This window comes from Natator depressus, chromosome 15 (assembly GCF_965152275.1).
Source record: "Natator depressus isolate rNatDep1 chromosome 15, rNatDep2.hap1, whole genome shotgun sequence".
NCBI lineage: Eukaryota > Metazoa > Chordata > Testudines > Cheloniidae > Natator > Natator depressus.
Window position 1 is genome coordinate 28,734,569 of NC_134248.1, and position 15,332 is coordinate 28,749,900.

At 44.1% G+C, this 15,332-nt stretch overlaps 1 protein-coding gene across 4 annotated transcripts in view; it reads right to left on the reverse strand.

The window, feature by feature from the left end:
- Positions 1–226: 226 nt before the first annotated feature.
- Positions 227–15,332, reverse strand: part of SSH1 (slingshot protein phosphatase 1) — a 64,365-nt gene continuing 49,259 nt past the window's right edge. For all 4 annotated transcript variants that reach the window (XM_074972352.1, XM_074972356.1, XM_074972353.1 and 1 more), the window contains 5 exons: positions 12,996–13,042; positions 11,467–11,613; positions 9,359–9,559; positions 7,713–8,334; positions 227–7,179 (listed from right to left, as the gene is read on the reverse strand). In XM_074972352.1, coding sequence (XP_074828453.1) covers positions 5,902–7,179; positions 7,713–8,334; positions 9,359–9,559; positions 11,467–11,613; positions 12,996–13,042 — 2,295 coding nt within the window. In that variant the 3' untranslated portion in view covers positions 227–5,901. The remainder of the gene's footprint in view (positions 7,180–7,712; positions 8,335–9,358; positions 9,560–11,466; positions 11,614–12,995; positions 13,043–15,332) is intronic.

Here is a 15,332-nt window from a genome sequence, read left to right on the forward strand (position 1 = left end):
GTACCCCCTTCTCAGCGACAGCTGTTTACTGACATTGACTCCCCTGTAATATACTGTACACAACGTTTCGGAGGCTTGCACTGGCCAGTCATCTGCTTTGAAATGCTGATCACAAGCTGACTATGCGTATGGACGTTACTCAAGAGATAGTGCAAACCTCACTTGTAAAGAAAAAAATGTTTATTTTCCTCACAAGAAGCACATGTAACATACAGTACACTTTTACCAACAAAAGTAAAAAAAAAAAAAAAAAAAAAGTGCATTATGCATCCCCTACTGCAAATGTACAGTACAAAAGATACTGCATATTTAAATATAAAAACCAGAATCAAGAAATACAATGAAATAAAAAGAACACTGTTATCATAAGAGTACAGCAATGCACTGAAACAGCGACTGGTTATTCACCCATTCATTCATGTCCGCAGCTTATCTAACAAGGGTGGTAACTATTCATGGGCCCTGGGTCAACTCTCAGGCAAGGAGAGCAGACCAACGTCTGTGACATGAAGGGGCATATTATTTAGTTAAAGAACACATTGAGAAATGATGACCGAAACGGTGCTATTTCTAAAACAAGGAACAAAAAAAGCATACGCTGGAAATAAGGTGCCAGTCTGTGCATTTCAGATTTGATGTTGGAGTGTTCCTTGGCTTAGATCATGCCTGTAACTCTTCCAAGTGTAACGATGGCCTTCCATCTTTGGAATGTCTTGTCAAGCCCTCCCTTGCCTGCACTGTCTGCAGCAATGCAGAGATAAATCATAAGCGATGAGGCCAGGGCAACAGAAGCTGGAATTTATGTGGGATCCATTTACAAAGCCCATCGTTTTACCCATACACCTAGCAAAGGAAAACTCATTAGCAGTTCTGAGATCAGGGACCATCAGAGTTATACAGGAATCATACACGCAAATAGTAATGGTCTTACTTACACTGAAACATCAAAGCACCAAGACAAAACAGCAAAACAGCAGCGTTTACCAGCTCAGCATAAATACACAGTATTTGTAAACTATTATTAAGGCACTCAATTGTAAAAGAACAATTACAATACATAGGAGAGAAAGAAAACAACTATATTTTCATGCATCGAGACTAACAACCCTGCAAGCACTGCATTTTTTGGCTACAAAAACTTTGAATTGGCATGCTATAGCCTCTACGCATATATTGACTTAAAAAAAATTAAAAATAAACTACATGTATCAACAGTATTGTGTTGCACTAAGCAGCAATGGATCTTCAAGTTTGATAAGCTACATTGTGTGTGTGGTGACACAGTTATGTTCCACAAAATAACGGAGTCTGTGTGATTTCTTTTTTTCCAATCACGATATGGGCATTGTAGTCAACTGAAAACTAAACTACCAAAGCAGTAGTTTGTATGTAGCACAGTTTGGCAGGTCATAGAAGAAGAAAACAGGAAGGAAATAGGTTTGTTCACTTGTATTGTTAAAACAACTTGGACATTTTCAGAAGTTCTTCAAGTCTAAGCACCTGTTAAGCTTCTCTCTTAGTACAAGCTACAATGGGTTGGCCAACAAATGTCAAATTGGGCATACGTGGCAATGACCTTGTGAACAAAGGCAATGTGTATTAATACACTGCAGTGTCTTACTGCCTGGGATTGGTTCCCTACTGGCAGTTAGTGCTGTGAGGAGTGCATGTCCCCACCCCAAGCAAATAGATGGAATTACAGCTCACTGGCAGTGGGGATGGGAACAGTAGGTGTTAAGGCATCTTCACAAGGCAGCAGCCAACTCACAGGTGCAAAACAACCTGCAGAAACAAAATTAAATGGCCACATCTGTGTGTGTCACTCCTGCCATTCTTGGAAACAGGCAATTACACAGGGGATTTTCAGAAGCACTCATCATTGGCCTGCCTCTACGCCCATTGAAATCAACAGTTAAGACTCCCATTGACTTCAGTGGGAGCAATTAGACCAGAGATCAGCACTTTTAACAATCCTCGTCTAACCTAGCCCATGTGTTGTATGCACACATGCGTGATCTGCACACACAACTGGGAGAATTACAAATATCACCACACTCACTTCTTTTTGCATGCAAAATTTGGACCTCAGTGACCATCTCTCCACAAGAGAAGCACAAGATCTTGCTTAATAACACTGTGGAGTCCTAGCCATGAGGGGTTAACTATCTGCTTTATCCTACAGTGACACTATTAGGGATCCTTTAAGGTTATCTGGATAAAGAGGGCTAGCAAAAATCCACGGGAAAATAGAAATTAAATAAAATAACTAGGTCAAATTCTGCCTTGCAGATCCAGCTTCAATGGAATAGCATGGGTGTAAATAAGGGCAGTCTTTGTCCAACTGTGTCAGATGGGAAAGGGCCTCTCCTTGGGAAAGAAGACTGTCAGTGTGAACAGGTGCACAGATTTGCAGACAGGGAGAATCCAAACAACTGTGCAACTGGCTTTTAGCACAATGTTGTGGTTTGGATTGAGCTGGTGAACAGATTAACAGCTTTCAAAAATACCTTAGCTGATAATTTCAGCATGGGCTAACAGGCTCTGAAGAAACCTTTTGCCGCCATGCAATAATCAAGCACAGTGCCATGGCTTTAGCCATGCTCACTACCACCCCTCCTTCCCAATCCATCTTTTACAAATAAAACCTAAGTAAGAACAACTAAAAGACAAGTAATAAAAATATATGGAATACACTACAGTAGATATGGACCTGGAAACGCACCCATGATGCTTTGACATTAGGCACATAACAACAACATTAATATTTTAGATATACCACCACACCCCAGATACAGCGAAACTGAAATGTCACAACTGGGGAGGGAAGGGGGGCATGCGTCAGTGAATTCACAGTGTATTGAAGTGATCTAGTCAGTATTGATTTCCAAGACGCACAAAAGGGTGGGTTCAGTGAAAAGAACCACACCAAGAACCAACGACAATCACAGCATCAAAGGAAGTGTCCATGCTAAATCCACTTCTGAAGGTTTATAGCCAGACAATAACACAAACATTGCAGCTAAGGGAAGGTCCAACTCTAACAATGACATCAGTTTCCCGACACTAGAAAACGTGGATTACAAAATGTTTCACGTCCTCTGAGATATTGCCATTGTGTGCCTTGCTTAAGAAGCTTTTGCTTCTTTCACACATGAAATGGCAAATTTGCCATATGCTCAAGATGTATATACATTTTTGACCCCTCTATCAAAGGAGAAATATTTATCTACTGCTTCCCAGCCCATATTTCTCCTGCTTTTAGTACAAAATTGGGGGAGTTAATGAAAAAAAAAAAAAGGAATCCTTGGTATTCTAAACGGTGGAAACCACGGGACACTTCCCAAATGGGTACTCAAACATTTTAAATGGCAGGTTGTAGGATCTGCTGTTCAAAGTTGCACTCTTCACTTTCCATCCCCATCTGAAAGACTATCCAGCAACGGCTCTGCAAACGCAGATTTTTAAAAAAACAGCTCAGACTCACATGGACCTGGTTGTTAAAACCACGGACCACAACAAATCCATAGTTTGTTGTCACCACGCTTTAAATGTCACTGTGACACCAAAGTTAGTCTAACACATGGAATTCAGGCATTTTTGAAAATTTAGGAGCCTAAGTCCCATTTTTAAAAGTGCTTAAGTCACTTAAGTCTAAATCCAACTGATATGCAATGGGACTCAGACTCCTCAGTGACTGAGGCACTTTTGAAAATTATATCCTTAATTTGGCAAAAATGTATCTCCCAGAGTTTTGGAGGTTTTTTTAAATGTGTTTTTTCTACCAGGCTGGCAAATGCATTCTACCACAATGTGTTACACACCCCAGAGGCAAAGGGCCTCCTTTGAGGCATGTTGCACCTGGCAGGGGCGGGAAGGCTATGGTACTACAGTATTTATCTGAAATCGTTCTGTAATAAATGGTCACTGGGTGTGACGACAACGACCCACAAATGAATATGGGGCTGGTTATCATGATGTTGGGAGTGCTCCTTTGTTGAGGGACAGCATTTTAGGGCTAACCTGGGTTATCTGTGTGTCCAACCGGCCTATCTCTGGAAGTGGCTCAAGCAGATTTCTTATAATCTCACTCACTCATTTTGATCATCCCCATTTTTACTTGAATTCTGTTTCATCATCAAGGGCTGAATTCTGAGGTCTGTGCCCAAGATTATACAGCCCCCCCCTTGCCTGAATGAGAACTAAGTGGAAATGGAGTGTTTCTGCGTTGGCCATAAACCTCCAACAGAAACTAGTACCAAGCAGCTGATGAAAAAAGAACAGCCTATACAGCCAATGGCTCTGCTCTAAGAGATAATCCTGCACAACTGACTTCAGAGGGTATAGGACTGAGCCCTAAATGCCTTACCATATCAGAAATCTAGCTAGCAGTACCATGTAGAAGACTTAATGATTGTTTAACACTATGGAAACTAATCTAGCTCTCCACTTTTCCTTCCTTTCTGAGATATTGCAATATTCCATTTAGGCTAGGCTAGTGAAACTACTGCCTCCTCCTTGCACTGGCCCCAAACTCTGCCCTTGGATGGGTGTGTAAGATCAGGGAAGCCCAGGGGAGCACCACACGTTCACCGAGAGCAGAATTTGCACTTCTGTTGTCATCAGGAGGAGACCATCACTGAAATTAACCTGTGCATCCCAGACAATATGTACTATAAACAAACAAGAGCAGGAATACTCGTCCTCCCGCACTGCTTCCCGATGATGAAAAAATAAACCCTTTGGATGTTACTCAATGTGGGGACTTCTAAAAAGCTTCAGAGCTCAGTGACAACCATACACCTTCCTGAGATAACCTGCTGCTGCTTTGCATTTCTGCTGCAAACTCCAGGATGCGAGAAATGTTCTACCAAATAAACTAACTTATCATCTCCCCAGGTTTCAAACGTACAGAATGACAATAAAGCCTGCCCTCCGTAGGATGAGACAGGTCAGTTGTCTTCTCATCTGCAATGCATGCCATCAACAGTCTGATAAAGCAGGGCTTCCAAAACACAAGTGCTACACCACTGATTCCAGCATCACACACATTTCACAATGGTTCATGGTCACCTACTGGCCAGGCTTGTCATTATTACTGGGATAACTATAAAACCACAACAAGAGCAACAATACCTGAAGAACAAGACATTTCTCCACTTTAACAGAAGCCTTCAAAACACACAACCTAGATGTCATTCTGTTATTAACACAAGACACTGTGACAGCTAACCCTGATTATACAGTAAAGAGAACTATCGGGTCAGCAGATCACGCTGTCAATAAAACAACAGCTCTACACTTTTTCACTTGACTTCATAGTTAGAGTTACTCAGTACAGTAAAGCCTACACGTCAACACTCTTTTGGATCTTTACAGTTGATGTCGTAGGAATGCTTTTCAAAAAACTTTAAATATCCTGGAATAAGCCTTAAAAAAATCAACACAGAAATCAGCAAGAACAGAGGTAGAGTTTATGTTGCCATCTACAGGTTTTTCCACAAGTGGCTGTTTAAACTAGAGACTTGTGCTATGTTTGTTTTGCAAAATAAAAAAAAATTTAAAATGCCATGACTTTTGTTGAGACTTTGAAACAATATTTTCAGCATTTTTTTACATTATATATATTTTAACACAACTATACTTGGCAACAGTACTGGGAATATTGTCCTATAGGAACAGTAGGCAGTTCACACACCACGTCCTCTTCCAAGCCATGCAATGTTTTTTTTCACTGTGCCATTCACCCATGTCAGTTATGTCCCTCTTTCTCCCCACTTACTGCACAAGGAAGGGGGTAAAGACGTGGCATCAGCTGAACTATTTTGTTTCAGATGATAAAATGGCATTGGGTTCAGGCAATAAATGCTGATTTTAAAAAAACAACACATACACCAGAACGTGTCAACTTTTGCCCTTCCAAAGTGTGCTCTTCAAGTTTCCTGTGGCTGAATTTGCTAGCAGTTTGGAGCTTACGTCCACACTCCTCAGAGAGGATTGTGACTCGCAAAGCATGGAAGACTCACTCAATTTGGCCTCTTTTGAGTTCATTACTGTTGACATGTCAATGTCACTCGATAAGTCCTCGGAGGACAAGTTAAGACACCCTAGCTTGGCAAGAGAATTGGATCTCTTCAGAGGGGAAGAAACAGTCAAACCAGCAAGTCGTAGCCTGGTTTCGATTTCCTGAGTACGTTGTTTTACCAGGCCAGGTTTCCCATGCACACTGTGTATGCTGTCGCTACTAGAACTGCGTGTCAAGTTGGAACTCCTGGAAGATGATGGCGTATAGCATATGGTCTTCAGAAAGTCCTTTGTGTAACTGCTCATGTGCTCCAGCCTGCACAGGACAGGTGTGGAGGTTTTCTGAGACAGTCCCTGTAAGGGGTGTTTGGCCTCTAACTTCTCCACATCATTCTCTGTGTCTTCGGATATTAAAGGTGCTGGACCCAGAAGAGATACTGGGCCTCGGTGCAAAGCCAAATCTTGGTTTTCCTCTGGTATACTAGCATCAATTCTGCTCACGGAGCTCTCTCTTACCAGTGACGAGGATTCTGACGGCACACTCTTCAGACGCTCCAGTTCTTTGGTATGCTTCCTAACTAAACCAGCTTTTTGAAGCTGAATAAGAGATTCTTGATGCTGCATCAAATAACTGTTTGTGGTTGGCTTTTCCAAATCTTTACTAAACAGCAAGTACTTCAGGTCCTTCGTTGGTTTGACATCTTTTCTGGATGGAGACTCTTCCTTCATCACTTCTGTATTCAGAGGGCTCTTCTCACAGTGGGAATTTCTCCTGGCAAGCAGTGCTTTGACAGATGTTTTTGGTGCATCTTTTGGCTTTTCAGAAATATTGCAATGCTGATCCGCCACAGATCTGCAGGTGCCACCTCCCAAAACACTAGTTCCCTGCAGCAATGGAGGCAAGACATCATTTTTAGCCCTGATTACTTCCTCAGCCTGCGACTTGCTAGGCATCTGGTCCAACAAGTTAGAAGTCACATGGGAGAGGAGCGAAGGCTGAGTGCAGATTGTAGAACTGCAGCATGCGGCAGCTGGATTCAGCGTTTCACACTGCTCCCCAGAGGCTTCAGCGGATGCACTGGCTGAGGAATACATGCAGTCAGTGCATGACTGGTAGGAAGGCTTGACCTTACTGAGGATTCCAAATATGGCATCGCGCTATAAAAGGAAAGAATAGGCAATAAGAAGTCAGACAAACAATTTAGTGTGGATGCAGAATAGCAGAGTCAGGTTAGTTTAAAACAAGACAAATTTGCAGATTGAAAGGGAAGACACAGAACAATAGGAAATATTTTATTTATAAGGACTCCAAGGGACTTTAAAGGAAGCCCCTCTCCATTACTGCTGAAGTCTGGGCTCAGCAGTGGGAGTCAAGCCACGAGGATTCCCAGCTGACAGTGTTGGAGGAAACCAACCATTTCAAGTGATGGTCATGAAAGGCGGCTCCCCTGAGAGGTTTATAGCATGTTCACGTAGCTGCATGCTCCCTTTGGTGGCTGGCTCCACAACTTGTGCAAGCAAAGCGATGTTCAGAAGCACTTCTACAAGGCAAGGCTCAGCATGGAGACAGGCGCTACTACAGGAGCCTTCACTTCCAAACCAAATTACATCATACTCTGAGGACGTGGAGAGTTGTCTCATGCACACGGTGTCGGGTGTTACTAATCATCTACCTTTAAGCCCATACGCACCTCGAACTCCTCTGGGCAGCTCCTCTTGCTGTTGTTGTTATTCAAGTTCTCTCTGTTCAGTAAGTTCTCCTCCTTGTGCACAGACAAGCGCCGCTTCCACCTCTCCACAGGATTTTCCTCCCTGATGCTTTCCTTTCCCGGATCCGCCTGGCTGGGCACACTCCTCCCCTTTGGCATGCTGGACTCCAACTTCTTCACTTCCTTCTCACAGAAACTTCTCAGCTCTGCCAATGGTTCCACTTTGTCCTTAGCCTTCATTGTCTCTGCCACAGCCTCAGGAGGGATTGGGGGAGGCTGATCCACCAGCAAATTGGCCTGCTCCAAAAGTACGTCTCGCTCCAGATCCTCCACCCGGAAAAATATTTCCCTGTCACCAGGCAGCTTGTTCTCCAGCAGCGAGTCAGACAGGCGCCGGAAGCAGTAGTGAAACCCCCCGGCCTCCATATTGGCTCTGTTGTCCAAGTACGTGGACTGTGAAGGTGCGTCCAGGTCAGATAGGCGGTTTTCTAGATCGATGTCTAAGCTATCAAGCAGGAAGTCACTGGGCCCCGTAGAATCATCTGCATTCTGGGGTAGATTGCTCTCTGCTTGCTGCTTCCACAGCTTGTTATGACGCTGTTTGCTGGGGAGAAAAATAAAAGGCACAAATTACTACAATCAAACACTCAGCAGCTGTTGTATGTAAACGCATCACAGTGCCCTGCCCCATACAAGTCACGCCCCTCAGAAACCTTTGGAGGAAACATGCAATCCCAGCAGATCACCCACTACAGAGGACAGTGGCAACACAGGGCAGAGGAGCAGGATGTACGAAGCAGTCAGGCTCTGGTCTAAACAAGGGAACAAATGGCTGGGTCATTACGTAAGATTCAAGGGAAGAAAAACAACAGCAACCAAAGTCCTCCAGAATCAGGTAACTGTGATTTAAATGGCATTGACCACACCGTAGTTAGCTGTGATGGAAATGAAGGCGATATGCACATAATGAAGAAACAGAAACAAAGTCCCCCAGAAATTATGCAGCAGCTGAAAGCATCCGGATCAAGCGCACACAAAACATGTACCAGAGTCACTCGAGTATAACTTAAACAAGATGCTCAGCAACAACCAACTAAGGGCCGAATCCAGTTGTCCTTGCTCAGGAAGACTTCCTCAACTTCAGGACTTTGTCCTATGCATGTCTATGCAGCCTCAGGAACTCAGCCAGCTCCAGGCATGGGAGCCCAGCCACCCAATGAGCTCGCTGGGCCCAATACCCCTTACTCAGTGATTGTGCTCCTTGAGTGGACAGAAGAGCCAACAGATCACCATTTAAGCCTAGTAGCACAGTGGCACCTCAATGTGTTTGTTCCGTGGCAGCAGCTGCGCCAGACCCGCTTCCTGTAGCAGGCCTAGCTCCAACCCGCGCCTGAAACAGCTACTAAAACATTGACCAAAAACTGCCTTCTCGTCCCGTTTTTCACAAAATTGTGTTCCCCCCTTTCCAAGCAACTCTGATAATTTTTAACTTATTTGCCCAGCATAGGCCCCACATGCGCGTACACACAACTGCACATTGCTAATCCTGCTTTGTGAGACATCCTACTCTGCAACAGGCTCTTTTCGTTTCCTTGCAAGTCACCTTCTCATTCCACCCATCACCTTACCTTGCATCTAAAATCCCTTCATATTCCAGCAGCTGTTTCATGAAGCCTGCATTTGGTCTTGCAATGCTGCGTTTTTGCTTCACGTAATTATAGGCTTTTTCCAAAGACCAGCCAAATTCCTTCATTGCATAAGCTATAACTGTAGAGGCAGACCGGCTAACACCCATTTTGCAGTGTACCAGACACTTAGAGTGATTTTTCCTAGAGAGGAAGGCAAAAAAATAAGAAAAACTATATCTCAAATCCTTTTGTTTATTAAGTTTTACTATCACAGGTTTATACGGTGCATGGATGGTCATTTGTTCACCTTACCGAGCCAACGTCACAGCTCAGAGGGAGTTAATTGGTTTGGGTTAAATGGTCCAAGAAAATAAACTCTCCAGGAAAGTTAGAATTTGGAGAAGTGTGACACCCCCTAACCACTCTCCTCTCACGCCAACCACACTGCTATTTCAGATACTACCCAAAGCTCCCTTTATCTGCATGTCCCTGTCTTTGGAGATGTGGACCGAACAGGCATGGTGGGTTCCCTACCAGACCCCCCTGCACTGTTCACTGCACATTAGGGCTTCTGTATCACCTGTGCCCTGGAGGGTGGAGTGACTGGATGAAAATCACAGAGCAAGAAGTTTCACAAATAAAGAGGCTTCCTCAGAGAGGTTGGTGCAATCCGAAGAGCAAGTAACAGGGTTGGAGGCTCAGCGGGGCCTGGCAAGAAGGCCCTTACGCCAGGTCCCCATCTTCAAAGGTGGAGGCAAGGCAACTGAATGATGGATTACACATGGGAATAAATGTTTCCTGCTATGTATTTACGAACCTCAACGCCTATTACGTCACCTGGCAGAATTGTGCCACAATCTGTCAGGGATGGGACCTCCACAGCTTCAGATGCAGTCCCTTACTTTTTGAGCCCATTATTAATCCTGGCATTGTGGCTGATGGACCAAGTCAAATTCAACCGCTAGTTACACCCCTGCAACCCTAATGATTTGGTCCTTACTTAGGGCAGGATTTGGCCGATTAATGAAAGACGCCAAATTAACCAGGTGTCACTCTCCAGCTACCCCATGCAGATCCGAATGAAGAAAAGCCCATCAAGTTACAAGCCACATGCTGAAACCCCAGCAGAATGTGAGTGGTTCATGTCACTAACTGTTGCCGGGAGCCATTGCTCTGCTTATTCTATCACAGACAAAATTCAAGGATTTCAAAATGTTTTACTTTATCAGAAGGACCCTTAGGGGCTCTTGAATCTTTTAGGGCGTTAGGTGCAAACACAAACAGAATGTAGCTTCATTACTGGAAACAAACAAACATTCTATTTTTAAAAAGGGAAACAAAAAAGCAAGTTGAACAAGGCGCTGAAGATAAAATCTCAGCACGATTGTGACTGGTTGTGAAGGGGTTAATGATTAACCACTGACGGGAACAGATGTGGTATTTGGGCATTCCAGGGGCCCAACGGAACTCCCTTTTCAAAGGCCTTTGCGAGAGCAGGGATCCCAGAAACCTCTTCAGCGCCTCACAAAGAGCCCAGCAATTAAGCAGCAAAGGGACAGCTACTTAATTGGCCTGGTGGAGCTACTTAACTGACATGGCAGTAAAGGCACTGAATGAGTTATTGTGCCAAACTTAGGGACAGCGAGCTGGGAGCACGAAGGAGTCCAGGGGAACTGGCTGCTGAGGATAGAGTCAAAGCCAGAACAGATGCATGGACACTGTTCAGGACTTCTCCGAAAGGAATGAGTTTCCAGTACTAGACAGCAGGGTGGTTACTTCCCTATTGAATACACTTCTCATTGCACTTGCCCTGAAATGGGAACCACAGCTCTGTGACAAACAGGGAATTCAGAGGGAGGCAGGTTTCAAAAAGCTTCTGCAAATGGTTCCATATCGTCTGCTGAAATGCTATTCAGCAGCATGCCGAGGGCACAACACTATCCTTACAATAGCCACGGTACTGGTGAGGGAGCTCCCTCGCTCCCTGCTGGAGGAAGCGCCTCAGTGTCATGCAAGGACTCGACATCATTCCACAGATTCCAATGACAGGTTCTTATCCCAACCTCCGATGTCCCCAAGCACTGGCTCGCTCATCTCCATCCACTTACTTGGCTTTATTTATGAAATGATATGCCTCATTCCAGTGAGCCAGGAGGTCTGTCGTCTCCTCGTCGTACACCCGAATATTATGATACGCGAACAGACCAGGAAAAAAATTATCGATCTCCCTGGTGACATTTAAAATGTAGTAGACGCTGCAGGATGCAAAAGGATACAAAGGCAGAGAGTTTACTTATCACAGCCCTGGAAGGGGAACTGGAATTCATGTGATAAACCATACACAACCCAATGTAACATGGGTGCTCTTACTGCATGGGACGATCAGCAGCCCAAAACCTCTAAGCCCTCCGCTTCCGATTAAATCAGCTGGATTTCTACATGTGAAGGACTGACTGAATCAAGCCCCCAACTCATCTCTCTCTACTATTATGGTCCCATGTAAAGATGGAGAACAGAGGAAAAATGACTTGCCCACTCTACCAATGGGGAAGCTGAGGAAGAGAGAGGTGCCGAAACTTGATCCAAGTCTCACAATGAATCAACGGCAGTGCTAGGAAAAGAACCCGGGAGTCCTGATTCTCAAACTTGTGCTTTCGTAACAAGCTCATCCTTTCTTCCTTCTTCCAACCAGAAATAAGAAATGAAAGTTGAATCATTTTACTCTACTTCTGCAGGATATAACAGCAGGATTTTTATAATAAAATTGGCGTATACTGGGAGAGAATGCATGCCCATATTAAGTTATTATTTCATATAATTCAGACAAATCAATAGCACATGATATTTATTCAAGGATTTGTCCAGCTTTGACATTTAAAAATAGATGTCAAGGATACCATCACTACAGATCAAAGGATTAATGTGCTAGTTGTTTTACTCATTCAAAAGTGTTCAGACATCTGTTCCCAAGGACTACAGTTTAAACATCTATTCCTGCTGTTGAGCAATAACTTTTCAGAGTCTCATTATAGGGGCCGACATGTGTCCTGGGCAAGCAGCAAGTATTTATACACAAAATTCCCATTGGCCTAAAACACTTAAAGCAAATAAAGCCAAGAAGTGATGTCGTGATGAGAGTTCACTGAGACACACGACTGCAGCCACCTGTCTGCACTAGTGGAATGGAGAACAATTCACACAACTCTGCTCATCTCCAGGCAGTTTTTCACCATTTGGATAAGAGCTTTACCCCAAATACTGTAATGCGTAATCTTCTGAAGTATTTGGGAATTCACACCTCAGACAACAATAAGCTTGCTCAGTATTAACTAGACTCCTATAGAGGATTTGTCTTCCCTAGATCTCAAGGCACTTTACAAATGAGGACAAATATTATCTCCATTGTACAGGTGGGAAAACTGAGATAGAAAGAGAGGAACCATCTGGTCCAAGGTCACTACTGAGAACAGAAGGCAAGTGTCCCAATCCTGTGCCCTATCCACTGAAGTATGGCCTGCACGTATCATATTTCATTTCACAGGACACCCGAACACGCAACTGAAAACAAGCGATTTGAAGATTTAAGAGTCTAACGTTTAACAGCCGACATTAAGTAGCGGAAAGGGCCAGTACTCACCCCGAACCTTGAAGCTCTTCCAGGTTGGAGGCATTCCACTCAGACCCCTAGGATACAAGTCACACACACACACACAGAGTAAGCCTTGGTTCTGCTGGGCACTGTACAGTCACTGATCAAACACTGTGCTCTTTGCAATCTGGGCAGTATTTTCTCAGGAGCACTAAACTAAAACATAGACAATGGTTTCTGAAAAGAGTATAACAGGGTATGAGGGTCTAGGGCCTTGTATAACAATGCAGAGGTATTCTGCTGACTCATCCTAGCAACCGGGCCAGACTGGTCCTATTAGCTACAACCCAAGAGTATAAAATGTTGAGAGTCTTTCTGAGGCAAGAGGGAGGTAGGAGGAGAGAGAGAGGGGTCAGTCTGCAGGAAGAAACCCTAGGAAGCTCAGGCTGAGGTTTATTATTTATATTACAGAGCACATACAGGTCCCAAACAAAATACACCTAGAAAGAGTCCCTGCCCTGAACAGCTTACAGCCATAGAATTATAGAAATGAGGCCTGGAAGGGACCTCAAGAAGTCATCCAGTCCAGCCCCCTGTGGTGAGGCAGCACCAAATAAACTTAGACCATCCCTGACAGGTGTTCGTTGTTAACCTATGGCTCTTGACCTGATTTATGACATAGGAAGCTTTTGGGCTAATATATATTAGCACGTGGTTTTAACAGGAAAGAGTAAAAAGTGTGTGCCCGACCCTAGGTGGGCACATCGGGATTAGAGGCTGGTGTAAACTGTACTGTCACCTCCCACTTACAGTGTACTCTACTGACTACCTTCTTCTAGCAGTATTTTTCATGGGTTCCAAGAGTTTGAGAGTATGACAGCACTACAGACTTTCTTATTATATGTATCTGTTTTTTGTTCAGTAGCATTAATACTTGGTTTATCTGGATGATAAATACAACTTTTATGTTCATATTCCTGTGATTCATCAATCCCACCTGTTACATAATTTACGTAGCCACGAAGGGAAAGAACCTGTTAACTGTGACCGGTGCACTTCGCACCTCAGGTAATTTCAGGCTGCACTGTCCAACCTGATCTAAGCAACCTCCAGTGATGGGGATTCTACAACTTCCCTTGGAAGCCTGTTCCAGAGCTTAACTACCGTTATAGGCAGAATTTTCTTCCTAATATCTAACCTAAATCTCCCTTGCTGCAGATTAAGTCCATTACTATTAGCCTGGAGAACAACAGATCACACTCTTCTTTATAACAGTCCTTAATATATTTGAAGCTTGTTCTCAGGCCCCCCTCCCTGACAGTCTTCTTTTCTCAAGACTAACCGGGCCCAGTTTGTTTAACCTTCCCTCACAGGTCAGGGTTTCTAAACCTTTGATTATTTTTGTTGCTCTCCTCTGGACTCTCTCCAGTTTGTCCACGTTTGCTAGAGTGCGGCGCCCAGAATTGGACATAGTTCTCCAGCTGAGGCCTCACCAGGGCTGAGCAGAGCGGGACAATGACCTCCGAGGTCTTACATACGACACTCCTGTTAACATGCCCCAGAACGGTATTAGCCTTTTTTGCAACCACATCATATTGTTGGCTGAACAGGCCTAAACAGGCCAGACAGACAAAGGGCAAGAGACAGAGAATATTATTATCCCTATTCTACAGATCCCTAAAACTGAAGCACAAGGAGATTAAGTAACTTGCCCAAGGTCACAGAGTGGAGCTTTCACAGATCCAGGGAAAGAACCTAGATCTCCTGAGTCCCAAAGCTGTGCCTTAGCCACAAAACCATCCCTCCTCTAAACTAAGGAAGCGTTAGCCCTATTACTTAAAGAAAACGACAGAGATGGCACGTTTGGACAACATGCGTGCAGTGTGTTGGCACAGTGGGAACGTTCCCAGATTACAAAGTAATAGTAAGCAGGATTTCAATCAAGAAAGCTCACAAAGAGCGATCCTATGAAGGGGACTGAACGGAAAAGAAGATGGGATGTGGGACACTAAGGATGCATCTCCAGGTTGCCTGTTCAGATCCAATCTCAGCTGGTAGTGAGAAACACTGGATCTGCTCGCTTACTTGCACGAAGTGAGTTAGACAGACTCAGGGTGGTTCCTAGCACATCACAAAACCCACCACAAATGAACATTCCCTCTTTTCAAGAACATAAATTGCATAGTAAAACCAATCAGACATTCTACAAAATAAAGTGGCCGTTATCAGAGTTCCCTCTAATTTTTTAAGTCCATGTGCGGAATGAATTTTGTTATGTGCACCGATATGGAAGTGATGCATATCGGTGCACATAACACAATTCATGTGGTGGGGGTGGGGCCGAGGAGTTTGGCGTGTGGGAGGGGGCTCAGGGCTGGGGTAGAT